Here is a 26,724-nt window from a genome sequence, read left to right as displayed (position 1 = left end):
AAATAGGAAGATGAAGGCACACCCAGCTCTGCAGAACCATGTCAGATGAGTGACAATCAACCTTTTAAGGCCTGTTGCCAACAACTATCGGCCACTGCCCAACTATGGAGCAGTGGGTGTCTGTCATGGTCATCCTCTGTGTGTAGAGGCATCTCAGACAAGTCATACAACGCATCAAAGTGCACACTAGTGGACTGATGTCAAAGTGTTTTAGAGCAGGATCAGGGAAAAGCACTCTTCCTGCCCTTAGCACTAAGAAATTACACTTACCTCTTCCTCCTTGGCTCTCTTACTGTTTTGTAAGAAACAAAGAATCTCATCAAAAGGGATGAAGAAAACCAAGCTATGATGGTACCAGAGCATTCACTCGGGGAGAGAAAAAATGTCCTTTCGTGTTCTCCCTAAGCTGGGCAATGACTCAGACCACCACACGTGCCTTCCCGTGGCAGCTCCCAAGTTTTCTTAGGACACACCTACACCTCAGTGCTGAGCATCACACAAACATTTCTCAGTACACCCAGAAACATAAGGGTCCTTCACACCTCTATGGCTCAGATTACAAATTTTGGGTTGTAAATGGTGACCAGAAATCCAAACTTGGGATGTCTAACACTGCCCAGGTATCTGATTTAAAATTATCTCACTCGTTTAGGTTGTGTTACCAGAATCCCTTTGGGATTTTTTCCCCTGCAGCAGCAATACTCCACTGGGGTAGAACACACTCGCAATGAACACACACCTGCTCTTTGGAATACTCTATTTATTTCTGGCTTCCAAGAACAAAACATTGATTACTACACTTGTATTTGTGTTCCGCAGAAGGTTTAAGAGGAACATGGAAAACATTCCCTGCATTAGTTGTAGGTCATGTAGCGGGGGGTAGCACTGAATTTTGCATAGGATTTAATGACTTTGTTCACTGCTTCCAAGAAATCCTTCTCCGTTGCAATCTTCCGGCGCGCTCGGATGGCAAACATTCCTGCCTCCGTGCAGACACTGCGGATCTCGGCGCCTTGGGAAGAAAGGGATAAACCAATTCAACACTGACAGTGGAGACAGAGCACACAGAGAATTGTTTAAATAACTGAACACATTCAGCTCACCTGTGCTGTTGGGACACAGCCGAGCCAACAGCTCAAACCTGATGTCTCTCTCAACACTCATGGAACGAGCGTGGATCTTGAAGATGTGAGTTCGCCCCTGGAAAAAAGGGTGGAGGACAGAGGTGTTCATGGCATGAAAGAGATGATGACTCCAGCCTGCAACTGTCCACATCCACCATCCACGGCATGGGCACATAGAAAATACATCCTGTATTTGCTGCCCAACTATAGTTTCCCATGTCTGAACTGGAATGTTTAAGTTTCCATGATACAAATTTAGGAAAATAGCTTTAAAAATAGCTGTAGTCATGGAAGTACCTCAAGTAATCTCTCTCAAAAGAGCCAAGATAAAACACATTCCGACTTCTGAACTGTATCATGGATCTGGTTATAGGATTTTTTATCTGTTGAGGCAAGAACATCTGTTGAGCAGTGATTACAGCTGTTCACCATGGCTTCTCAGCCAGGGGTGGGATCTGTGCAGTGTGGGAAAACCTTTGGCACATCTTTAATCCCCTAAATTTCCAAATGGTTTCACATCAGTTAAGAGTCCTGCTTTTGTTAACTCTCATGAACTTCCAGACAATAAAGACCCAACTGAAGAAACACTCTGGCATCAGAACACACTTGGCTGTGGAAGAGCGTTCTCACCTCCAGGTCAGGCAAGCTGAACTCAATCTTCCTGTCCAGCCTGCCAGGCCTCATCAGCGCCGGGTCCAGAGTGTCAGGTCTGTTTGTGGCCATCAGCACCTTGATGTTGCCCCGTGGGTCAAACCCATCCAGCTGGTTGATCAGCTCCAGCATCGTGCGCTGCACCTCATTGTCACCCCCGGCCCCGTCGTCGAAACGAGCACCTGGAGAGGGGACACAGGAATTCCACAGTGAGGGAAATGATTTTAGATGGTACCCAAGTACTTGTGATGAGTTAAAAAGGTGTGAGGGGGTTATCTGGAAACAACACATTTCAAACCAAGAGTTAGTGCTGCTACCTGTCAGATAAACTGTTGGATCTTCATCCTTCGTACCAAAGGGCCTGTACCTCCCTGTGTAACAACTGGCCAAGCTGCTGGAATTCATAAATGTAGTTTGTTTGTTTTGCCTCCCCTCAACCAAAATCCTCCCTTGTCTGTGTAAAAACTGTTCTACTTCAAAGGACCTAAGCAGTTCCTTTGAGAAAAAAATTCAGTGTTCAGGCAGTAATAAAGATTTGGTGTGTAGGCCAGAAGCTGAAGGGGGTTTAAGTTAACAATACTTGTTTGTGAACATAATACAGAGATTCTTCACTAAAGTTCAAATAATCTGGGTGTTCCAAATGTGCAAAAATGGCTTCTCCCTGGGGCTGTATAAACCACTTCCTGACAGCTTCCTAGATATGGGGTGTGCTGGGAGTAGTTTTGCTAACACAGTGTTTACAAGCACATTTCTTGAAATGCAGCACTCCAGATAAAGAACTACAACATGAAAAGAAAACCTGGAAGCTCTCATATGGGATTAGAACTATAGCCACTAATAACATACCTCCAATGGCATCAATCTCATCAAAGAATATAAGACAAGCTTTTTTAGTTCTGGCCATTTCAAAGAGTTCACGAACCATACGAGCTCCCTGAAAGCAAAAATTAAGATTTTGTTAGAGGTCTGAGGCACATTAAACGAAAACTATCAAACTTTTCACGCTCCCAAACACTTCTAAGTTTCCAATGAAAAAACTCTTTTTATTTGTTCACATATATAATAGGACATTCATAAAATGGATGCTTAAATCAATTTATAAAGGAGAGAAAAATTACTGCTCTTGAACTTAGAAGTACAGATGAAGTAATTTACCTCACGGCCAAGTGAAAAATAAGTGGCAGAGTTGGGAACAGAATCCTAATCCCAGAGTCCCTCCTGAACCACAGACTGAACTCTGCACTGCAAAACCCCTTTCATCAGTGACAGCAAACCTCAGGTACTTTCCCCATCACCTGACCTGCAGCGATTTGTCTGACGACTCCTCCCCCACCTGTATCTGCAGCATCCAAAAGTCCATCCATCCCTCATCCCCACTGCAGTGTCTGGTCCCCGTAAGGGAAATGTGCAAATCCCTCCACATTCCCTCAAGTATTTGCTCTTACCTCTCCCACATACTTCTGCACCAGCTCAGACCCAATCACCCTGATGAAGCAGGCGTCAGTCCTGTTGGCAACAGCACGGGCACAGAGGGTTTTGCCTGTGCCAGGTGGCCCAAACAACAGCACTCCTTTGGGAGGCTCAATCCCAAGGTTCACAAATCTTTCAGGCTGTAACGGTGGGAGACAGAAGGCAGGGTTATGTGCAAATTAAAGATTATGTGCAGCAAAGTGTAAATACAAATTAAGAAAATCATCAATGAAGAGCAATATAAAATGGGCTAAGCTGTATTTCACTTGTTAAAACCAGACTTCCTTTCACTCCGCTGTTTACATTCAGCTACACTGTCTTTTCTTGCTTTTCCAGATGCTGACAGATGACCAGAATACTTCAAAAATTATAAAGGTTTCAATATGGAGGTTACTCACATGAAGCAGAGGGGTTTCGACCACCTCTCTCAGCTTTTCAATCTGCTCTTTACAACCACCAACATCACTGTAAGTGACATCAGGCTTTTCTTCTACCTGCACAACAAAGAGGTGAGGGAGCAATTACCAGTCTGGTGCTGTGAATCTCTCCAGGCTTTCACAGTCCAGAACAAAATCCAGCTAAAGTAATCACAGCTACAAGACAAAGCAATGTCAAAGTAAGTAAAGGGAGTTCTCACTTGCATCATGGTGACTGTGGGATCAATCTTTGGAGGCAAGGGGATATGGATTTGATACTTGTTTCTGTCCACCCTGGTGAGAAAGCATAAAAACCATTATTTTAACACCGGTTAATTAAACTGCAATGTAGAAATAACTCTGTAAATGAGAAGGTGAATTCTTAAACTGTTCTTTTCTCTGGCATGAAGACAGCCCAGCCCTGAAAGCTAACAGTCAGATGAGCTAGAAACTGGAATTCTTTTTGCAGAAAATTTTAAGGTTTCCAAAACTATTAATTCCAAAGTATTTTGAAAACTAAATTTCAAAATATCCCACAGAGCAAAATGGCAAAATATTGATTCTCAAAGTTTCATCTCTTCAGTGAACATTTCCTGGCTGCCCTGTAACTGTGCAAGTGCCAAAGAAGAAACAGACTTTGGGCTGGGCAGGCTCCCTGAGAACTGGGGCTATTGGGGCCCAGACTGAAAGGTTTCAGTCCATTACATGTGGTTTTTGTCAGAATAACATCGAAATCAAAAGATTCCATCAGAGCATGCAGGTGAGCTACCAGCTTCCAAGAGAAAGACATTAGTGTTGTAATTTCAACTGCAGCAAAAATTTGAAATAAAATGATGGCTGTTGACATGTCAAACTAAGACATGAGACAACTCAGAGAAAGCTTTGCTCTCCAGGAAGACTCGTAAGAACACAAAGACTTTGCATACCCAACTCTCATGCCTTCTTCTATGTCAGTAGGTGCCACCTGGTCACTGAGATCCACCACAAACTTGGCAAACTGCTTGACATTGATAATGTATTTGGGATCCTCAGAGTCTGCATTGATTATCTTCGTGCACCTAATACAGAACACACAATTACACCTCCTGGCACACAACCTGGCTTGTTACCTGCATAAGCATCAAGATAAGAGACTCTGTGTCCCAAATACACCGAAATAGCTGTTGCACTTGTAATTCCATTATTATGGCATCATACAAGAGTTGCAGGAATAAGTACAAGTATGAAGTATGTAACACAGTTCCTTTATGATTCAGTGGCAAAAAGCACCTCCAATATGCACAACATGTGAACCTGATTTTTTAAAGAAGTCTACACATAAGCTATAAATCACATTTTTAACACTATGGAGCTCCACTGAAAGAGGAAGAGCACACTCACCTCGCAACTTGTAATGGTTGCTCACTTTGGAGAGTTTGTTTATCTGCAGCCAGATCCCAAAGAGCAGGAGGAGCCAGGCCAGTGTCGGATTCCTTGATTCCTGTGTGCAGGACAGACAAGCTGAGGAAGAAGCAGCTAAATGGGACATGAGCAATCCTTCCCACACCAAAACCTTAAGAGATAAGCCTGCAGGAAGCTTCTTGAGAGGCCTCCAAAACACACTCACACATGTGTCTTTGATGGACTTCCTAAAAACCAAGTTGCCTAAAGAAAGATGTCACGTGACTGCAGCTAAACATGCAGATCCCAGCCTGGCCACTCTCTCATACAATCTTGCAATGTGGGAATATTTCAGCCTGGCACAGATACCACAGACAGTGGATGTCTACCTTCCAGTGAAGGAGTGAAATTCTGCATGTGCTTTCACTGAGGGAAAGCTTCAGTGTGAGATACAGAAGCCAAAGGACTTACACAGATGAAAACCTCCAAAATATGGATATAACAAGTACCATCTCCGCAATGTATTTGAGAGAATCAAGGTTATTCTACAAGAGGAGTTGTGGTCTTCCTGGCAAAACTGAGGGCCACTACATGACTAGCAACAGGGCCACAAACATACGTCAGTGAAACAAAGAAAAATTAGGAAACAAATTAATTGCCATTGTTACTGATTTTAACCCAGCTGATTTGAAATTCTAACTGTTCTGCTACGCATTTCTTCATTACACAAGGACTGGTACCACTACTTCATTATCTAGTGTCAGAAAGGAGCATTTGTTTCATGCCACTGCTATATACATAAAAATTACAGTTTTGATTAAAAATGTGTTAAAATACAAAATTACAAAATCAGATGTACTGATTAGCCCTGCCCAATCAGAAAACCTATCACCTACTAAGCAAAAATCTCATGTTACCAAAAAACCCCCTGCATTCTCTTGAGAAAAATAACAACAATAAACCAATGCAGAAGTTTTTTAAAATCAGCTTCTTACAACACCTGTTTTGGTATCTGTGGCTCTTCTGTTGAAAGCCACCTTAAGAAAGGAACATACCAGTGAGCTCATTGATCTTCTTAAGCAGTTGTTGAATATCATCTTCTACTTGCTTGATCTGCCTTGAGTACGTGCTCTGGCCCTGGAAAAGGAAAATCACGTAGATTTCATAACTCAAATTATCTCATGTTTAGGAAAACACGACAAGAGCAGCTGAGCATCAAGATGTTCAACAGACTGTCCTGGTGCAACAGCCAACTATTGAGTACAGCCAAAAAAGACAGAATCAAGTTCCAGTAACAATATTTTTGTTTGCAAAAGTGAAGTGCAGCTACACACAATTGCCTAATTGTGCAAGTGGAAATTTTCCACATTTGTCAACTTCAAGGACTTGTTTTTCTTTTAAACTTGTTCAGCCTTATTTTTTCTAACTATTTCTTTAGAAGTTTAAAAAAGTCCTAGTAAAAATCATATATAGACAGAATTCTGAATACACTATCTGAAAACCATCTCTATGAGTGCCTTACTCAACCTTTCTATCATCCACAGAAGACAGCAGAGAGATCATGGGGCAAATCACAATTCTTGCTTGATAAAATGCTTTTTTTGATCTGGATCTGCCTAACACAGGCATATCCAGATCTGGATTTGCTGTACAAGATCTCCTTTGCACACCACTGGTAACGAGAAGAGAAGCCAGAGAGGGCACAAGATGTATTTCAGAGCTTTGTAGAGGCGTCTCCGTGTCAACAAAATTCACACTTCTGCCAAACACCCAAATCCAGACATACTCTGAGCTGCAAGTCTCATCTTTCAAGAGTTCTTTCATAGACCAACTGGACTTCCCAGCAGAGAGGGGAGACTGGTATTTTAAGCCTTATTGTCCATGGAAAATGCATCCCAATGTTACGTTCCTTTGGACAAGGTCCATGTATCCCTCTCTGACAGCTTTTTAACATGATGCTAAAAGAAAGTCAATTTGAGGGCAGGAGTGGTCTGAAAGTTATTGTTTTTATAAACCAAGAAAACTGGTGAGTGAAAAAGCCCTGGTGAAGCCCTGGCTGTCAGATGCCTGTGGTGATCAGCCATGAGATACAAAACAAAAATAAACTCTTAATTACTTCCAAGTAAACAAACCCACTGGATTACTTTTAGGGTTGTGGGTTGGGGCCTTCTCATTGGACGGTGAAAAGGGAGAGAAGATTTTGGCAGGAGAGAAAAGCATTAGGAGCCTAGGCAGGTTTACTAACTGCTCCCTAATGAAACACTCCTCCACTCCTGCACTCTGTTCCCAATAGGAACTGTTTTTTGTCTTCAACACTCTCATAAGTGTAGGATACTTACATATGTTTTCAGCAAGGCAATGTCCCCTTCATCCAGAGCTGAAACAAGACAGGAGAGACTTAGTTTCCAGTTTTAAAAACAAAGCCAGCAGCATCAATTCTGCTTCTAAAAGACGAACATATTTATTTTAAAAGGATTCTTTTGAGTTTCTGCTTTTTCACTGAACCAAAGTGGAACAAAGAAGCATCAGACAGCCAAGAAAAACAAAACAGGGTCTCCAGGGTCTCTCTTCAGTCCCAAAACCTGCACCATCCAGAGCTCACAGCAAGCAAGTTCTGCCTCTTCCAGCTTCCTATGACTGCACAAAGGAGGGATGGAAGATATGAAAACTTCATCTTTTTAACTTTTTGTTTCTAAATGTCTAAGAAAGCATCAACAGAACACTGTCACCACTTTCTGCCAGTGATGTGTCTCTTCCAAAAAGCTCAGTGTGTGCAGGGAACAGCAAATCTAAGCTGGTCTCATTAACAAAACATCGCTGTAAACTACTAGTTTTATTATTGTAAAACAGAAAACATGGGAAGGGTCAGATTAAATGAGACAAATAGTCTGGCCTAATAGCCCTTCTCAAACAGGAAGGTCCACAAATGTGGCAAATACATGGTGAGACCCCACTCCTGGGTCACACATTGTTATTATCCACCCTTAAAAAACTTTGCTAATGTGAATATTTATGTTGGTTTTTTGAATCCCTGCAAACTTTCAGCAACTTTCAGCAGGATACACGGGAAGGAATCCCCTGGTTTAAATCAGCATTGTGCTGCATTTTACTTGACTTAATCCTGGAATCTAAAACTTTCACTTGAGCCTCAGAACTCCCTCAGAAGAACAAGCAGCATTGGCTGTTCCACGTGTTCAGTTCTGCATAGTCCTGCAGGGAGGCTCCAGGGAACCTTCTCCATTAAATAAAAAAACCAGAACTGTCTGTTACTGTCACCCCCTGCTCCCTTTCACATCACCTGCAGTTTAACACACATTCAACACGCCCTCTCCCTTCCCCCAAAAGCTGTTTCCATCCACCATTCCTGGCTCTCAGTATCCTCTCTTTTCTAATTCCATTGTATCTTTTTAAGGCAGATGGAGCACAAACCACACAGTACTGATGACCTGGGTGCAATATGTGTTATACATATTCTGAGAGGACCTTTTATGTTGACCCTTATTTCTTTCCTGACTATTTGTAGTACCCCACTGATTTTTTTTTTTATAGCTACTAAACACTGTGATGCTGCAATTTAGAAGTCATTCTTGAGTGGGAACAGTTCAAAGTCCATCACTGATTACATTTTGCCCTGCTTGTGCTCCTAGATGCATCATTAAATATTTACTAACATGAAATAAAAACGTACATTAAATTGAAATAAAAAGGCACGTTTAATTCAAGCACAAGGAGCAACCAGGAATTTTCACACTGTGCCGGAAAAATCTGCCACCTCTCCCTCTCCTGCTGCCACTGAATTACTAATGGAAGTGGCAAACTTTAAGATCATCAAGTCCAACTGTCCACCTAGAACTGCCAATGTAGCCACTAAACCTTATCATCCAGTGCCAGATCCAGATGCATCTTGAACCCTCCAGGGAAATGGAGACTCCACCACCTCCCTGGGCAGCCCATTCCAATGCCTGACCACCCCAACGGTGACAATTTTTTTCTCCAGTATCTGATCTGAATCGCCCCTGTCTCAGCTCAAGGCCATTTCCTCTGGTCCTCTTGCTACAGGCAGGTAGAAGAGACTGGCTCCCACCTCACCACAACCTTCTTTCAGGGAGTTGTAGTTTTTTTATTGTATCACGTTTTATTGCTCTTTTAACTCATCACTGAACCACAAAAAGCCTGTTTTTCTCACGAGGAACAGATCAGGCATTTTAGGAGCCTCTTGCAAGACAACTAGAACTAAAAAGGTATCCTCTCTTCCTCCCCTGAGGATCTCGGCAGCTCCCTCGACCAGCCCCACAGGGTATTTGTTCTCCCCGCCCCGATCGGTCCTTCTCTGTTCTCCCTGGGAATTCCCAAAGCCGGGCCCTCACACCGGTGTTTATTTCGGCACTCGGGAGGCGGCGGCCGAGGCCAGAAGCCGCCTCAGGGACATTTCTAATCCCTCTTTTCCCATCCAGCCCCCCGGCCCCGCCGCTCCCGGCGCTGCTCCGGCAGCTGCTCCGGGCACGGTCGTGCCGCCCCCGCCCGCCGCCCGGGAGCTGCTCCGAGAGTCTCCCCCTCTTCGTCCCTCACCCCGGATGGGCTTGTCCTCCTTCTCCTCTTCCTTGGTTTTCCTCTGGTCGGCTCCCAGGTAGTCCGGCATCTCGCCCTCCGCCCTTACGCAGCACGGCCGCGCTTCCGCCCGGCGCGCAAACCAGGGTGCACCGCGGCCTGAGCACCGGCATCTCCTTCCCCCCCGGGCGCCGCGGCCGCCGCCGGGGGGTTCCGCGCGCCGGCGGCGGCTCTCCCCTCCAGCCCCGGGTGGCGCCGGCGGTACCGCCCCCGCGCAGGAGCCGCCCGGGGCCGCGGGGGCGGTGCAGGGGCCGCGGCAGGGCCGCGGCGGGGCCCGCGGGGACCGGGTCGGGCCGGACCGGGCCGCTTATGGCGCCGCACGCGGGCGCCGCCGCCCCGGAAGCGGCACGGGCGGCCCCGGCCGGGCCCAGCGCGGCCATGGCGCTGCTGCGCGGCCCCGCCGGGCACGGGCAGCGCTCGGCCGTGACCAGGCCGCTCTCCGCTGGTGAGTACTGCGGGCACGGCCAAAACACGGCCCTCGGCGCTTGAGCTGGAGCTGGGGAACCGCCGAGGTTTTGGGGAGCTTGGCTGTTTATTAGGCTTTGATTCTCTTCGCGTGTTGCGCCTTCCCCGGCGCTCGTTCCGCTCCGTGTGGGAGCAACAAGTGTGGGGTCGCTGCCGGAGGGGGAGCGGGAACGCGGGGAGATCAGCCCCAGTTTAGTGTTGCTGCCGCGGTTATCGCCTCCGGGAGCAGCGGGACTGTGTCTAATGTGACCGGACACGTGCGTCCGTCTAACTCCGAAACCCCTCGGAGGATGCGAGGGCGCAGCGGGGCGTCGGGAGGTCCCGTCCGACGGGCACGCGTGTGCTGGGTCTCGGTGTTTGAAGACCAACGGGGAGGTTTGGTGATCTGTAGCCTTGTGTGGTGCAGTGCCTTTATGAGGTTTGATGGGGTTTAATTAAAAAAAAAAAGAAAAGAATAAAAAGTAAGCCACAGAAGGTGAAGTTGCTCTTGTGTTTTTGCTTGTAGCGTCAGTGCTCTGTCAAGTGGAACCCGTGGGAAGATGGTTTGAAGCATTTATTAAGAGGAGAAACATAAATGTTTCTGCCTCTTTCCAGGAGCTGGAAGATGAGAAGGAGCTTTCTGAAGAGTCAGGGGATGAAGAACTGCAGCTTGAAGAGTTTCCTATGTTAAAAACTCTTGACCCAAAGGACTGGAAGGTATTCAGTCAATACAGATTGGTGTCAACTATTTTTGCCCATTAAAGCTATCTGCTATTCCCAGCTGCTAAAGATCCCTTCCCAGCCCTGTCTGAATTGTTTTGTGTCCCTTGGCATTATATCTGGGTTGCGAAGGCAAACACATCAGGATAAGATCTTAGTCTTGAGCTGCTGCTTTTTATTTACCGCCTGAAAGTGTTAGAAGTGTCTCTTCTCCCTGTCACCACCTCCCTTACCCTGGAGTTATGTTGGCACTCTTAATATTAAAGACACCAATTCAGTTTTCCAGTAGTTGAACTTTCTAGTGCTGTCATACAATTTGGATTAAACTACTTGAATTTTTATAACAGTGGCTTAATTTACTGACATTCACATATTTAATAATTATGGCCTCTACGACAATTATCCCTGCATCCTTTTCCCAATACTTATTGAGAGGGAAGATTGCTTTCAAGAGATGGGGAGGAGAACTGGTTTTCTGCATGTATTGTGGCATTTTAGGTTGTATTTATCAGTGTTTATTAGGCTTTGTGGTTTTTTTCTCTCAGAACCAAGACCATTATGCAGTTCTTGGGCTCGGAAATATCCGATACAGAGCTACTCAGAAACAAATCAAAGCAGCTCGTAAGTACCTTTCCTTCATCAGCCTAACTTCTTTTTTCAGATGTGCACAGCTGTTTTCCACCTGACAATACTTGCATGTCATGAACAAGATTTTTACTGTTTCACAGGCCTAAAAATGCCTCCTCATGATGCAGGAGCACGTGCAGGTGCCTGGGGCCATTTTGTGGTACTCGCATGTGAAGGAACATGTTGGGCTTCAGAACTTTTTTTCCTAGAACACGGTGTGCCTCTGCTTTGCAAGAGGGATGGAAGTGCTTAGTGGAGGAAGATTTAAAAGCACTCTGAAGATTGTTCAGTAGCCTTTATGAGACAAGCTGGTGGTGTGTGAGTTGACCTTGTGAACAGCTTGTATAACTGTGCTGGTGTGAGCAGAATCACTGTCCCCGGATACTCCCAAATGAAAATGAGTGGAAATCAGTGAATTACCAACTTACACGGGAAATATGTTGCCTCATGCCTGCGCTGGTAAACAGCACCACTGTGGAGCATGTGCTGGTATGACACAGAGCCACACCTGCTCTGGAGATGATCAGTGGTGTCACTAATCCTCTGAGCATGAACCGGAGCCTCTCTAGGGCCAAACAGTTGTTTGAGCACTCAGTTGTTACATGGTGCAGTACAGATGGGAGTCTTTCTCGCCGCTGTATACTGTGCTTTCCTGTTTTTAAGGAGGATTCTGATTTGTCACTCAAAAGGCAGGGACAGTTGCTGTAACTCCTTGCCTGGTATCTTCTCTCTGGTGTTTTATAGTGAGCCAAGAAGGTACAGTGTGTGTTGTATGACAATGGGACAAGGCCTTTTGGCAGAGAAGTCCGTTTAAATACTGGTTTTACCTTTTAAATACTAAAGCAACCTTGGTAGCACCTTTAGTAGATATTCTCTATGTGCTAGTTGTGTCTTAGGATTCAAGGCCTAAGTAGAAAGAGAATTTGACCCCAAGTCTCATATGTGTGCTTACTGTTACCCATGGGTAAGTGCAACAATCTTCACAGGCTTGTGGCTGTACTTTCCTTGCTAAATTCCATCTTGGATTGTGTTCAGTAAAGGGATAGAATACTAATTTTTTATTATCTGAACTCCTTTGTTTTTAATTAGAAATAACAACTAAAATTACATAAATTATTTTTCTTTATTTTTTCAGTTTTGAAGCCAGCTGTACACTCACAGTTGCTGAAACACTTTGCTGTGCATAATACTAGAATCAGTACTTCTTCAGGTGTTGAGGTGGAATAGAGTTTCTGAGTTGTGGTTATTTTACGTCCCAGCGAAGATGAAATAATTCTAGTTCTGACAGTAGTGTTAAATCAAAGAAAAGTCATTAACTCATACTTGTTTTCTTCCAGATCTGAGGGTTTCGTTTTTGATTTTTATTAAAGTATGTAATTAGAGAAAAGTCAATTGGAATTACTGTACTGCTTTTTAGTTTGAAATGTTAGTGATGAAGCATTTCTAAATGCAATGCATCTATTTGCTAGATAAATCCATGGTTTTGAAACATCATCCAGATAAGCGAAAAGCTGCCGGGGAACAGATAGGAGAAGGTGATAACGATTATTTTACATGCATAACTAAAGGTAAGCAATTGATCTCTCTTGTTAGATATTCTCTCAATCTGCTTGATAATCAGAAACATATTTCTTGTGCTTTATTAGGTTTTTAAGGAATTGTCAATGATTAAAAAGCTGGAGAAGGTCTTTTTCATTTTAGAAAACTGCCTCAGTAGAGAGACAGTGCATTAATATAACTTCCCTCTGGGTAGAAGCAGAATGGGAATGTAACACAGACATTTGGCTGCTGTGCCAGGTGGTGGCAAAATGTGACACTTGTAGCAGCACTCGCACAGATGAACACGGGAGGTGGCTCCATACCTGGGAAAACTGGTGTGTGATGGAGCAATTCCCCTAAGGCACCAACAGCTGTTGAAAAATCTGAATTCTAATGTGCTTGCTCTGACAGCAGAACATCTTCTGATTTGATCCAGGATATCAGTTTCTTCAGCTGCTCGTTTTTGCCCTCAGATGAGCGAGTGAACTCAACTGAGTGACATTTCCCTCTGGCCTGTAGAGGTGGACTTGGCAGCACTGGGTTAATGGTTGGACTCAGTGATCTCAGGGGTCTTTTCCAACCTGAATGATTCTGGGACCCAGAGCACCACTGCTGGCCAATTCCAAAGCCATAGGGACTGTTCTAGGGGTATGACTTGGGTCTCAAGAAATGCTTTGGAACTTGGCTTTTCTGTTTATTTCAGACATGTTATTTTCACTTAATAAGGTTGAAGCAGGAGGAAATCTTGGAATTTGTGTTTCTAAACTTTCTTCTCTGAATGTCTTTCTTCTCTGAATGTCTTCCTACAATACTGGTTAGTATGAGATATTAGACAAACTAATGTTGTTTTCAGCCTCCTTTAGAGTTGTCAAAGGGAAAAAATTGCCAAAGGAAGTTTCTTTTTTGTAGTTGCAGTCCTGTCAGAGAACTGCCAGATATCTATAATGAGAACCTGCACCTCAATTCAGGAATTGCTCTGTGTTCTATATGCACAGAGCAAAATATCATGGAATCATAGAATCTTCCTTCTTAACTGCTTACAATCCAAGTGTAAGGATAAACTGAAAGGAAAGCACAAAGTAGCAAGGAAGAGGAGTAATGCTTCTAGGGTGTACTTTGGAGGAAGGAAATGCAGTTGTAGGAAAGAGGGGCATGAAGCAGGAGGAAGTGGTAATGGAACAGGGAGAAGAAACTTGGAAAGGCAGGAGTACGTAGGTGGGATTCAGAACTGGATCTGACAAAGGAATGAGCAAGAGATACAGAGCTGGGGAAACTGAGTATGTGGGAGTAGGGATCTGTATAGAAGGGATGTCTCTTGAGTAGAAGAGTAACCAATGGATGTGCACGGAATTTCTTGCATCAGGACACGGTATGAGGGTTACTGAGGCTCCTGGCTTACCATGCAGAGGATAATTGGGGTCATTTAGGGAATAGAGAGAATATTTAGAGAGAGGGAAGTCCCTTCCCAGAAGGCAAGGGCAGACTGGCAGACAGCAGCTCATTGGTGGCTACCTGCATTCCTTTCTCTCTCCACTGACATGTGCACTGAGATCAGTTTACAACAGTACACAGAACTGCAGAGCACCAAAGTCTCCAGGTTATCACCTCCTGGATCCAACTTCATGATAGAGTGTTCTCTGTCCAGGGATGCAGGCACAGAAGCCCATGAATGATCACATTATGAATTTGATTCCTTTGACTTTTCACTCTTACCGAAAATAGTGGTCATTGTAGAACTGACAGACAAAGTAACTCCACACTTCCTTGTGAAAAAGCAAGAGTTTAGTGAAGCTATAGTGTGTGTGATTTACAGGATACCAGATTAATAATGTGATGCTCCCCAACTTTGGGCCTGTAAGAACAGGAAAACTGGGACTGTGTGCATGTTTCATCCAGTAGCTGTGTGGTGATTTATATTCTTTCCAAGTCTCAGTACAACTTCATAATGAGCTGCAAAAATTCTAATGAATGGCTCATTTTCTTGCCAGTTCTGACATCATATTAACTCGGGAGCTGCTTTTACTCTGTGCTTTAATAGACCCACTTTGTCAATTTGTCTGCAAGGATCTGGTGCTTGATAAAAGCCTGAGGATGTCAGGCCCAAACTCCCAGGGCCTGAACCAAATTTACTGCTATAAAAGTATTTTAAATATTACATGTTTTGTTACATCTCAGTAGTTAAATGTGTTCTTTTTCACGAACATTTTTCTCCTACTTAGTTGAACAGGAGTAGAAAACAATGCTATTTGGTGACACTGAAATAATTAAGTATCGAGCTGTACAGAATGATAGATCAAAGGCAGATCTGACAGCATCTTTTTAAACATTTAGAACCTTATGTCTGGTAACTTTTTTTCAGCTTATGAAGTATTATCTGATCCTCTGAAACGACGAGCATTTAACAGCATAGATCCTACTTTTGATAACTCTGTACCTTCCAAAAGTGAAGCAAAAGAAAACTTCTTTGAAGTTTTCTCACCAGTTTTTGAAAGAAATGCCAGGTAAGCCATGTCAGACTGCCTCTGCTTTTGCTGGAGAATCAGCATTTGCAAACTTCTGATTTTGTGTTTGTAACAAGAGATGTAGTAATTTGCTAGAAATGTAATACAAGTAAAATAGTGCAGTTCTCTGTTATTTCATTTTAAAATAATCTGAACTGTGACATTGAGTTTGACCCATGAGATTTAAAAAAAAAAGATCTGTTCTCAGCTCCCTGCTGTCCTTTTTGTACAACACATTGTTTCATCTTAAAATTTCTTTCAATACTAAGTGCTTGTATACTGCTGACTAAAAATTACTTTTTTATGATTTTCTTATGAGACATTAACAGAAGACAGTAGTTATTTTCACAATTTAGCTGGTTAAAAGAGAAGATAAATGTAACTATCAATATTTGGTGGTTCTGTTTTTCTGCATTTGATTCATGCTTGGCAATTAACTTTGTATTAAGGGTGTCACATCAGAAGCCTGTTTCACCTTTTCCCTACATGAAAAAGTGCCCCATTGTGTGAGGCACTTTGCAATGTTTTGAACAATAGTTATTTAAAGCAGTCTTATTGGCTGTTTTATCAAGTATTCCAGAGATTCAGACCTGGATCTCTGGTTGTCACATGGGCTTTTCCCTTCTCTGCTTGGAAATGGATGCTTTGTCATGGAACAACAAATTCTAGAGCCTATGGAAGATTTCCATAGGAAAAAATGCAGTGGAGGCAGAGTATGCATTATTCCCTTGTGCTCCATTAGAACATGTGGGAGGTTTCCTGTAGCCTGCCACAGAGCTGAGTTACTCACAGAACATCTTTTGTCCACTTTCTCTAAGCTGCTCTTCCAGAAGAATGTGTGTGGAAAATTGAATACCCACAAAGATAGCTTGTGCTCCATCAGGTCTCCTTGCAGGCACAAGGCAGGAGGAGGTTGCTTTTCTGGGGGAACTCCCCCAAAAATGCCCAGTCTGGAGGATGCTTAGGAGGAACTGTCCTGTTCTCTTTCTCTTTCCTGGTGCTCCTCTGTGTTGGTGAAAGGGAGCCTCCGATTTGGTATTTTGATTCTGAATTTAACAAATGCTATGTTAAGAATTAAGGTTATAGATATTATTTCTTGAATATATCCATTTATTTTCAGATGGTCAAATAAGAAAAACGTACCTAAACTTGGGGACATGAACTCCTCATTTGAAGAGGTAGATGCCTTCTATTCCTTTTGGTAAGTTAGCTGATATCTCTACTGTTCACAGTGTTCAAGATGTGATATGAAGGGCTTGCAGACCCTTTGCTGTGTGGGTTGTTGGCTGTGGGCTGTTCTGACCCAGTAATGTCATGGAATTACCCCACAGCCATTTGTGCCTCCCACGAAATGAGCTGGCTTTCTCCTGGCTAATCCATCCACACGAAATTCATGGCTGCAGCGGGAGCGTCCGAGCACAATGGCTGTGAACTGGGCTGACCCACAGACTGGAAGTTCATCTCACCTAACTTGTGTTTTTTAGTGGAGATGTCTAAGGTGTTTAAGGGAGATGTGTCTAGTCCAATAAAGTCAGTGTTTATGGTTTGACTTCCCTGCTAAGTACAGGTGCTTACATGAAGATTACATTAATTTCTCTCTGAACTCTACAGACTGCACTGCATCTCCACTGCCTGTGATGGGAGCTTAGACAACTGCACTGTAGACATTTAGAGTTGGCAAGACTGATCCCATCCTGACTCTGGTCACAGGGATGACCAGATAGGTCACTGGTCATCCAGTGACCTACACTACAGATAGGTGTAAATCATTACTTTCAGGAACATCTTGTGCTTTGAGTAAACACAGTGCAATCACTGTAGGTGCAGTATAATTGTAAATTATGTATTATAAATTATAAGTAGCAATATAGTTGCCTACCAAAACGTAATAGTAAAAAAGGTAGATGATTTCTAATAGATTTGCTGTTTTTTCATTCACTTTTTTTTTTCCTTAAATTTACTTTAGGTATAATTTTGATTCCTGGAGAGAGTTTTCCTATTTAGATGAAGAAGAAAAAGAGAAAGCAGAATGGTATGTAAGTAAAAAGAAAATTGACAGGAGACTGAGAGATGATACAGCAAGATTTTCCAACTTTCTCTTAGACTGTAAGTCACAGGAAGAAAGGTAGCCAAGCTAAGTCTGAATTCCACTCTCCTAGCTCGAGTCAGTCATGGACTTGAACTGCAGTGACTGTGGGCTTCTGTGTCTTATTTGTGTAATTGAAGTAGTTCTTGCTTGCCTCACAGAGGTGTGTCTGAGGTGCTTTGAAATGTGTGTTCAGTTAAGTTCAGACTTGCAGTTCCAGCCAGTCCCAAGCACAGGTTGAACCTGGAGCCAGAGCAGAGTGGATAAGTAAGCAGGTATCATTTCTCTCTTAATCTAAAACTTGTACTGAGAAAATGATACTTTATAGAATGTGCAGAGATGAGTTCTGTTGGCTTGATGTTAATAAAAATCGTGTATTTGGTGATGTAGTGATAGTTGCTGAATTACTCAGACTCAGAAAATAACATTCTATTTTTATCCTTCCTACAGTTCTAAACACAGAGTGTTCAAGTTGGAGCACCAAATCATTTAGTCTAACACACATTTCACAGGATGCAAGCTTTCACTTAGTTATCTTTGTATAACCTTAACTTGCATTGTATGAACCTCTTCTTTCAAGTTTGGATATAAATCAATTTTGTATTTAGATTCAGTGGCTGGCTTGCTTTGTGCTAGTAACTGACATATTTAGCTGTAGGTAGGCATTCATTTCTCTAGTGCCTCTTCCTGCTGTTAAATTTTTTGAGCCTCACTGGACCCACTGTTCTCTCTTCTGTGAAGGCACTGTAATCAATTCCACATCACTTGTATTTGTGATAAATCACACAGATGAATCTCTAGCCTTCTCATTGGAAGGGTCTTGAATTATTTGCATAGCTCTTTTTTCTTCTGGTCATTCCTGTCATTAGTGTCCTTTTTTAAAGACAAGTGGTACCTAGTCTGCTGTACTTGAGAGAGAACTTCATTTCAGCAGCTGTTCAGATGGCCATGATTCTTGTTACCCCTTCTTGCCAAAGGTGATGTTGTTCATGTTTTAAAGCTTCAATCTACTCATATTAGTCTCCTGCTCTGTTATGGGGATTGTTTTCTTTGTTCGGAGGTATGGAATCACAGAATGGTTTGGGTTGGAAGGGACTTTAAAGACCATCTGGTCCAGCCGCCCTGTCCCCTATATTTTTCTCCATATGCTTGTGTGGATGAGGCTACAGACCCCCACTAAAAACTTGCCTCTTTCTTGGCAGCACTTACAAGTATTTTCAGATTATTTAGTCAGCCAGTTTCTCATCTGTTTAACCTGAGCTGTGTTCTGCTGGAGTGAATCTGGCATGACTTTACCACAGTGTCACGGTGCTTCGTGGAAAGTGTTGCTTCTGTGCAGATGGGTTTCCTTGACATGACCTATATTCTCTAAAATGAGATAACTGGCATCGCTTATTTTGCTGCCCTTTAATTAAACATTATACCAGCATTTCTGTTGTTTTGCTGAGGTCTAATGTTAGGTAAGCAAGTGGATTGCATTTTGGAAATAAAGCCCATGATATCATTCCCTTCAATGACAGATAAGCAGCTTGGTTTGTCAGGTTTATGTAACTATGTAAACACTTAGCATTTTTTTACATGAGCTTGGGGCCTGGAGCTTCATTTATCGAAGTCTATTTCTGAAGTTTTCACAGAAGAGCATCTGTGTGGGGGAAACTTTAAAAAGTTTGTTGATGAATTTCTAACAGTGACATTGTAGGGCATTAGCACTGAACTGTGTTTTCCCTTCTAGTCGAGATGAAAGGAGGTGGATTGAGAAGCAGAACAGAGCTGCGAGAGCATTGAGGAAAAAAGAAGAAATGAACAGAATTAGGACTCTTGTTGGTGAGCACAAAAACTGCTGTTTTTTAAAGAGAGATTTGTTAGCTAATAGTGGAAATCTCCCGTTTTTCTTCTGTACATGCTGCTTCCTTTCTTCCACCAGACAATGCATACAGCTGTGATCCCAGGATAAAGAAATTTAAGGAGGAAGAAAAGGCAAAGAAGGAAGCAGAGAAGAAAGCAAAAGTAGAAGCAAAACGAAAAGAACAGGAGGCAAAAGAAAAAGTAAGTTAACAGCTTTATTTGGATTGAAAAACCCTGGTTCATTCATACCTGATCCACTGTTTCATCTTCTAGTTGTGTCAGGAGCTACTGTTAGAAACACAGTGGGTTTAACGATGCATTGTCTTTGCCTGTGCAGCAGGCAGGGCAAGACTGACAGCCTTTTGAGAGTGAGATGGAAACAAGGAATGCAGATCTGAAACAAAAGATCTTCTAAAACTGAATTCTGTCGTTGCATACACTTCCTCTGGTTTCGAGGCAGGTGTTAAGTTCTGTGCCCTACTTTGCATTTTCATAAAATGGACATGGCTGTTTGCCTTGTGTGTGTGGAATGGGAGTGGTCGGTTAGTATGAAACACTTTGAGGTAATGCAACGTATCTGATTAATATTAACAGTTTGGAAAAGATGGCTTTGGAAGTATAGGAATGAAAGGGAGCTGTAAGATGCTAAAAAGTAACTTGGAAGACAGTGCTGGAACACTGCAAAGTACTATATTAATAGTGATGCAGAGAAATGCCGGACCACTGCATTTTTCCAAGCTTATATTCCTGAGGCAGCCATAGGAAATTTCCCATGGTTTAAATCTTCATTGCAGACGAAGTGAGGATTTATAACCTGGGGGTCCTCACAGTGCATACTTAGGGTACTTAATTAATGCCTCAATTAATTAATTACTCAATGCCAACTGCTATATGTTTCATCATCTTCCTTCAAAATTCTTGGAAAACCAAACATTAAAGTATTGATGCATTTTAAAACAAACCTCACCAAAACAAACAAACAAAACTGTACCCACACCAAAACCAAAACATTTTAATACTGGATGACTGAATGACCTTGTAACAATGTGATTTGTTGAGGGTTTTTTACTTGTTTGGGTTTTTTTCCCTTTTGATTGCAGCAAAGACAAGCAGAATTAGAAGCAGCACGGTTAGCAAAAGAAAAGGAGGAAGAAGAAGTTAGGCAGCAAGCATTACTAGCAAAAAAGGAAAAAGAGATACAGAAGAAAGCAATCAAGAAAGAAAGGCAAAAACTGAGAACAACGTGCAAGGTATTAAATATAATTACAATGAAATACAAGTTACGTCAGTGAAATTACTCTGTGTGTTTAGATTAGACTGTATCACGTGTTTGCTTGTCCTTAGGGCTGGAGATGGGTATGGAAAGTGGGTTTACTAAAAACCAAAGTGCTAAAACACATACTTAAATGCTTTTGAGTTATGTGTAAAGCTGACCAAATAGGTCCAAACACAGCAGTGGCTGAAGGATGCTGTGTGTTAAGCCTTTGGCTGAAGGAACAGGACAATAAAGTTCAAGAACTTTGTAGAACATGTATTTCTGCTTCCAGAACTGGAATTACTTTTCTGATAATGAGGCAGATTGTGTTAAAATGATGGAGGAGGTGGAAAAGCTTTGTGATCGCCTTGAGCTGGCAAGGTAAGTCCTCCTGCTGCTGCTTTCTGCTCATTTTGATACCCATCTTTCCACTAGCTCTCCGTTGTAACTTAATAATTTATTTTTAGTCTGCAATGCTTGAATGAAGCACTTACATCCACAACAAGGGAAGGAGGAAAGGCGGCTGTAGTAAAACAGGTAATTATGCTGAGTGTCAAATCAAAATAACAGAATGAATTGTGGAAATCATCATGACTGAATCGAAGTAAGATACAACATAGCTGCTGTGGAATCCTGCTTGTTTAACACAGACTCGAGTTTCAGAGTCCCCAGGCAGTGTGATCTCTGCTCCATTTTACACAATGCAGTTCATGTCTGGTGAAATTAATCCACTTTTATTCAGAAGCAGTAGAGGAATTTCATTTTGCCCAACAATGGGTAGCAGTTACCTTGAGGGAAGGAGGGCAGTCTTAACCTATTCTATTATGCAAAAAAAATCCTGGCCTAGTATCCCTGACCTGGGGCTAGATCCACAAAAGGACTTCAGTGCTCTAGGCACTGGAAGGGCCAGTGGGTTGGATACCAAACAATGGAAAAAGCAAGACACTTGGAATTGAGATTTACAAAACTCAGCAAGGATCTGCCTAAACCTGCCAGCAGGGAAAAGCCATTTGAACTAATAAGGCTGAACCTACATCCTGCAGAAAGAGTTAAGTTGCTTTCTCTCACCCAGTGTGTTTCACTGCTCTGAACTTTCCTTCCTGGTGGGGATCTGCCCCCATCCCAGGGTCAGGTTTACTCACCAGTCAACTTAAATCCCTCGTATTCTGTAGGGGACTGAATTCAATCTTCCATTCTCCAGGAGAGTGTTCCAAACACAGGACAGTCCCCTTTCTGTCTGTTAAAACTATTCCATTTCTGCATTAATAAAAATTATCTGCCAGATAACTTTCCTTTTGCCAGAAAGATTTTGAGACAGAGAGTGAGAAACCTATTTTGGGCAATCTGCCAACAGGGGTCAGTGCACAGCTCCTGTAATATTGCTAAGACTGAACTGGGAAGCAGATAATTAAAGATGTGTCACACCACATTCTCGAGATGTGATTACAGGTCACAAAGATGTGCAATGGGTAACTTAAATTCTGCTGAACTGCTTGCTAACAAACTACACCTGGCCATCTAACTCTGAGTAAACTCTTAGCATTAACTGCAACAACCAAGATTTTAGTCACTAACTTACAGCAAGTGTTATAACTGAGAATTTCTGACATAACCAGGCTTAGACAGCAGTTTGGTTGGAAGATTTGGGAATCAGTGTATTCAACATGGATGTTTCACTGCCCTCACTGGTCACTTTAGGCTTTTATTACTTTTGTGGATCTGTCCCTCTAAGTCAGGTGTTAGCCTGGACATTCACACTAGGATCTGAAGTTTTGCTTTAATTCTGGGAGTTTTCATGTAATTTCCTAGGGAACTTGTGATGGATTTCTGAACTCCTAATCTGAGATGGCCAAATTTATGCATGAGATGGAGGGAAATAATACTGGAGCAGATAAGCACCTCCATTTCCTTATGTATCATGTACAGAACAGAAACTAAGCAGAATTCAAGGCTCAAAGCAATTCCAGAGAGAGGGGTTTGTGTCACTGTGAAATGTAAAAATTCAGTAAATAAATAAATAATGCTTATTTACAATCCTTAGATAGAAGAAATAAATGAACAAATAAGGCGAGAGAAAGAAGAGGCAGAAGCTCGTATGCGCCAAGCAACAAAGAGTTCAGAAAAGTCAACCACTGGTGGTGGAGGGGGAAGCAAAAATTGGCCAGAAGATGACTTACAGTTGTTAATTAAAGCTGTGAACCTCTTTCCAGCAGGGACTAACTCAAGGTACTCCTCGGGATCGGTGCTAAAATCCTTACTAACAATTTTTAATTAAATAACAAGCATAATACAACTTACTTTCAGACCCTGCTAGGTATGGTGTCAGTACGAGGACTCCCTAAATTTCCTTCTTTTCCTTGACTCTTGTTTTCCCTTAGTACCATGCTTTATGTGTCACTGGAGTTAGCTCTGGCCCTGTATCGTTTCCTCCAGACTGGGCCTCGGTCCATTACCAAGATGGTGCTGAGGTGCATGTTTGCACAGGGTTTACTCCAGGGTAGGCTCCAGTTGTTAAAGTAGAGAACAAAACTGGAACAGTGACTGGGATGCAGCTGGGTAGGAATACAAGTGTGTAAGCTACTTCCAGTAGCTCCACAATGAATATAAGGCTGCTTTCTCCTCTACATAGTAGGAGGAAACCATGCAGAGAGATGAGTTAAGTGCACCAGCTTTCCTTAGGGCAGAGTCGGGGGAAAGGGAAAGGTTGGGATTTACAGAAAGCAGCACTGGCAATCAGCTTACTGATAAGTATGAAGAACAGGAGTATGCCTTAAATTCTACTCTTTCCCAGGAATGAAATGCCTTCTTCCACTTGGGATTTGAGGCCTCAATTACAAGACTTAGAGGCATACTTTAAAAAAAATAAATAAAAGCTGCCATACTCTCTGGAGACAATAGCAGTGCCTGTTTCTGCAGCTCAGCAGTCAGTGCTCACTGAGAGCACAGGCCTAGACACCATCCTCCTGTCTGATCAGGTGCAAATATTGCTTTCCATTTTCTAAGAATGCACTAGGAATAGTTCTGGGGCTATAGGGCTGTTCTAGCTCTTTCCTGCTTAAGCCCCTTTACTTGATGTTTAGGCCTTCTGGGGAGCAGTGGACAAAGGGTTAGTAACTTCTCAGCCCTTGAGTGCACCCTGCAGTATTTAATGTCAGAGGTGTTCAGGGAATTCAGGAAAGCAACATCTGAGCAGAATTTTGAGGATTAGAGGTTTGCACTCACCTACATTCTACCCCATCCTTTTTCTGTATCAGCAGCTAAAGTTCACTCAACTGACTGAATTCTTCAGTTAGTAACTGAAAGCTTTCCAGAATAGTTACCCTGACATTTTATATGTATTTAAGTATGATTAAACTTACTTAGGATTTGATATAAAATGTGTACAGGAGCTTGACCATCACTTGTATGAAGATAATTATGTAATATGCTGGTTTACCATTTCTATTCTTGATTTAGGTGGGAGGTTATTGCCAATTACATGAACTTGCACTCTACTACTGGAATAAAACGAACAGCAAAAGATGTCATCAATAAAGCCAAGAGCCTTCAAAAGCTTGGTATCTATATTACCTTATTTTTGCAATAAGATATTCTGCATGCTTCTGCACAGCTGGATTTTTTTTTTCAAATGGCTTTGTGTTTCTGAGAAAATCTTCTGTATATCCCCACAGAAGTGTAGTTCAGATGGAAGATTTAGAGGAGCATTTATGTGATTCAGTGTTCTCAGCCTAATGGTTTTTGTGTTAAGTTACCACCTCGTGAGTGACTCTCAGGAACAGTCTCACTGTAGCTGGATGCTCAGATGTCTGTGGGCCACATGCATTGCCTGGGCTCAGCCAGAGACAAGTGGGCCTCTGGAAAAGCTCCCTACAAAGGAAGGCATCTAAAATAAAAGGAAGTGATTAAGCTCTAGAGATACTTTAAAAACACCAGAGTAAGACACCTAAATTAATGTGGCTCATCTCTTTTTTGAAAATGAATAATAATAAAATGATAAATGAAGCCTAGAGAGCTCTGGAATAAGGTCTTAAGGAAATGACATATTTCACTACAGAACAAAAAAAAAAATTGCACAAAGTTTTTAAGAGGCTTCTCCATTCCAAACCACCTGCCTGAACTTCCCCAGTGTTCCTGCCCCTCTGACACACTCACACCCTGGATAATATGTGAGTTTTGTGCAGGAGCCATTACTTGAGAGAATAATCCTTCTGGATTTCTCTGAAGTTGCAGATTCAGGCTTAAGATTATATGGAACAAGTATTGCTCTGAGCAGTATAAAGCAGGATAGGGGTTGGAGAGCCTGACACTTTGAGCAAAGTTTATTGGACCATGAAAGATTATTTTTTTTAATCTACCAACTTCTTTACCATTATTTTAAAGGAAGTAAGAATAGTTTTAATTATGTGATTACTGTAAACTAGTAATCTGCTACACAGTGTTTTTATTATTACATGTGGCTTTAACTGTTGCAATTATTTTTCTCTTCAATGTCTGTTACTCATAGACCCTCATCAAAAAGATGACATAAACAAGAAAGCATTTGACAAATTTAAAAAAGAACACGGTGTGGTGCCTCAGATGGACAGTGCTGCCCCCTCGGAACGATTTGAAGGTAAAGATGAAAAGGGAGCCCTTCTTGCAGACCTGTCTCCCCTGTGGCTCTTAGAAAGGAAGTAACCCAGACTCAAGACTTGATTACAAACATAGAAAGTGATCCAGGCTCTGTTGCCGGATTTCAGCATTTCTGGTACATACAATACACCCCACAGTGACCTACACAGTGACAGTCTGAAATGCTTCCTGGTGAGGCAACAGGTTAAGTCTGGTGCTGAGATCATCTGTTCCTCAGAGGGTGTTACACTTTGAGGGAAGAACAAGCTTGAGGGGATGCACTTGAGATACAGGATCATCGTACAGCTTTTGGTCTCCTGTGAAACCCCGAACACCTCCCATCAAGTTTTCCAGACGCTTATAGAAGGCTGTTTCCTTGCTGAGTGTTCCTTACTGAAATGCAAAAGGAAAACCTACATTGCAGCCCTAGTGCTGTGCCTTAAGAGGGCAGCTACAGCAATCTAACACTCAGCTGACAACAAAAGATGCTCCCTTCTAACTTCCCCATGCTTTATCTAAAGATCCTGAGGGTTACTTGTCCAGTCAGCTTCAGGGTTGGTTGTTTTTTTGGGGTTTTCAAAACTGCACGGATTTTAAATCAACTAAATAGATTTTACAATATTTTTCTTGCTGTCATTTTTGCATTTAAAAAACAGGATCACCTTTAGATTCATCCCCTTGGACTACAGAAGAACAAAAACTCTTAGAACAAGCATTGAAGACTTATCCAGTAAATACTCCCGAAAGATGGGAGAAAATAGCAGCAGCTGTTCCAGGCCGGTCAAAAAAAGACTGCATGAAGCGATACAAGGTAAGGGACCTCACCTCTCCTGGGACTGTCATCAGCCCACATCTTGATAGAATCCTTTGCTTTAACTGTTGCATTGCCTACCAGAGATGGTCTCTGAGAGCAGCAAACTGATGGAACCTTATGGAGAAACTTTTTTTTGGTAATTCAACTCCTGAAGAGCTTTAAGGACTAAATGTTCCTTGGTGAAAGTAGTGGCTCTGGAATCTGGGAAGGAAAGTCTGTCTCATGAAATCTGTCTTACAATTTGACACCATGCTCTTGTAGACAGTAAAGTCCTGTCCCTATCCTCCTGCAGGTAAAGTTCCTACTACAGGGGAGGTAGATGAGCATTGACCTTCCATCAATTGAGAAATTGCTTCACAGTATTAAACTATGTAGATTTCTCAGTATGTTGAGAGTGAGAGTGTTTCACAGTGAATATATGTAGGGTTCAAACCCCTAGCATTGTTAACACGTTCCATGTTTAATTTAATTGTTTGGTGTGGTTTTTTTCCCCCAACTCTCTAGGAACTCGTTGAAATGGTCAAGGCAAAGAAAGCTGCTCAAGAACAAGTGATGAATGCTACTAAAGTCAAGAAATGACTCTTACTGACAATCTTTGTTTTGTAATAAAAATGCAAATACTGTACATGTTTC

The 26,724-nt window shown here is 42.4% G+C and overlaps 2 protein-coding genes across 2 annotated transcripts; one reads left to right on the top strand and one right to left on the bottom strand.

The window, feature by feature from the left end:
• Window positions 1-742: 742 nt before the first annotated feature.
• PSMC2 (proteasome 26S subunit, ATPase 2) lies at window positions 743-9,744 on the bottom strand. Its single transcript, XM_032687420.1, has 12 exons — window positions 9,611-9,744; window positions 7,381-7,418; window positions 6,097-6,178; window positions 5,042-5,141; window positions 4,588-4,719; window positions 3,883-3,955; window positions 3,644-3,739; window positions 3,221-3,385; window positions 2,622-2,709; window positions 1,755-1,957; window positions 1,104-1,200; window positions 743-1,012 (listed from the first exon to the last, which is right to left on the bottom strand). The coding sequence occupies exons 1-12, from the start codon at window positions 9,678-9,680 to the stop codon at window positions 855-857; spliced, it is 1,302 nt and encodes a 433-aa protein (XP_032543311.1). The 5' UTR covers window positions 9,681-9,744; the 3' UTR covers window positions 743-854.
• A 258-nt stretch (window positions 9,745-10,002) lies between these two features.
• On the top strand, window positions 10,003-26,716 carry DNAJC2 (DnaJ heat shock protein family (Hsp40) member C2). Its single transcript, XM_032687624.1, has 17 exons — window positions 10,003-10,094; window positions 10,620-10,810; window positions 11,359-11,434; window positions 12,910-13,008; window positions 15,339-15,480; window positions 16,601-16,681; window positions 17,447-17,512; window positions 19,299-19,390; window positions 19,491-19,612; window positions 20,512-20,661; window positions 20,959-21,047; window positions 21,134-21,203; window positions 22,708-22,892; window positions 24,123-24,223; window positions 25,171-25,278; window positions 25,934-26,088; window positions 26,596-26,716. The coding sequence occupies exons 1-17, from the start codon at window positions 10,028-10,030 to the stop codon at window positions 26,668-26,670; spliced, it is 1,869 nt and encodes a 622-aa protein (XP_032543515.1). The 5' UTR covers window positions 10,003-10,027; the 3' UTR covers window positions 26,671-26,716.
• Window positions 26,717-26,724: the final 8 nt, after the last annotated feature.

The sequence above is a fragment of the Chiroxiphia lanceolata genome, chromosome 5 (assembly GCF_009829145.1).
Source record: "Chiroxiphia lanceolata isolate bChiLan1 chromosome 5, bChiLan1.pri, whole genome shotgun sequence".
Classification (NCBI taxonomy): domain Eukaryota; kingdom Metazoa; phylum Chordata; class Aves; order Passeriformes; family Pipridae; genus Chiroxiphia; species Chiroxiphia lanceolata.
The sequence above is the reverse complement of the archived record's forward strand: the minus strand, read 5'-3'. Positions and strand labels throughout refer to the sequence as shown.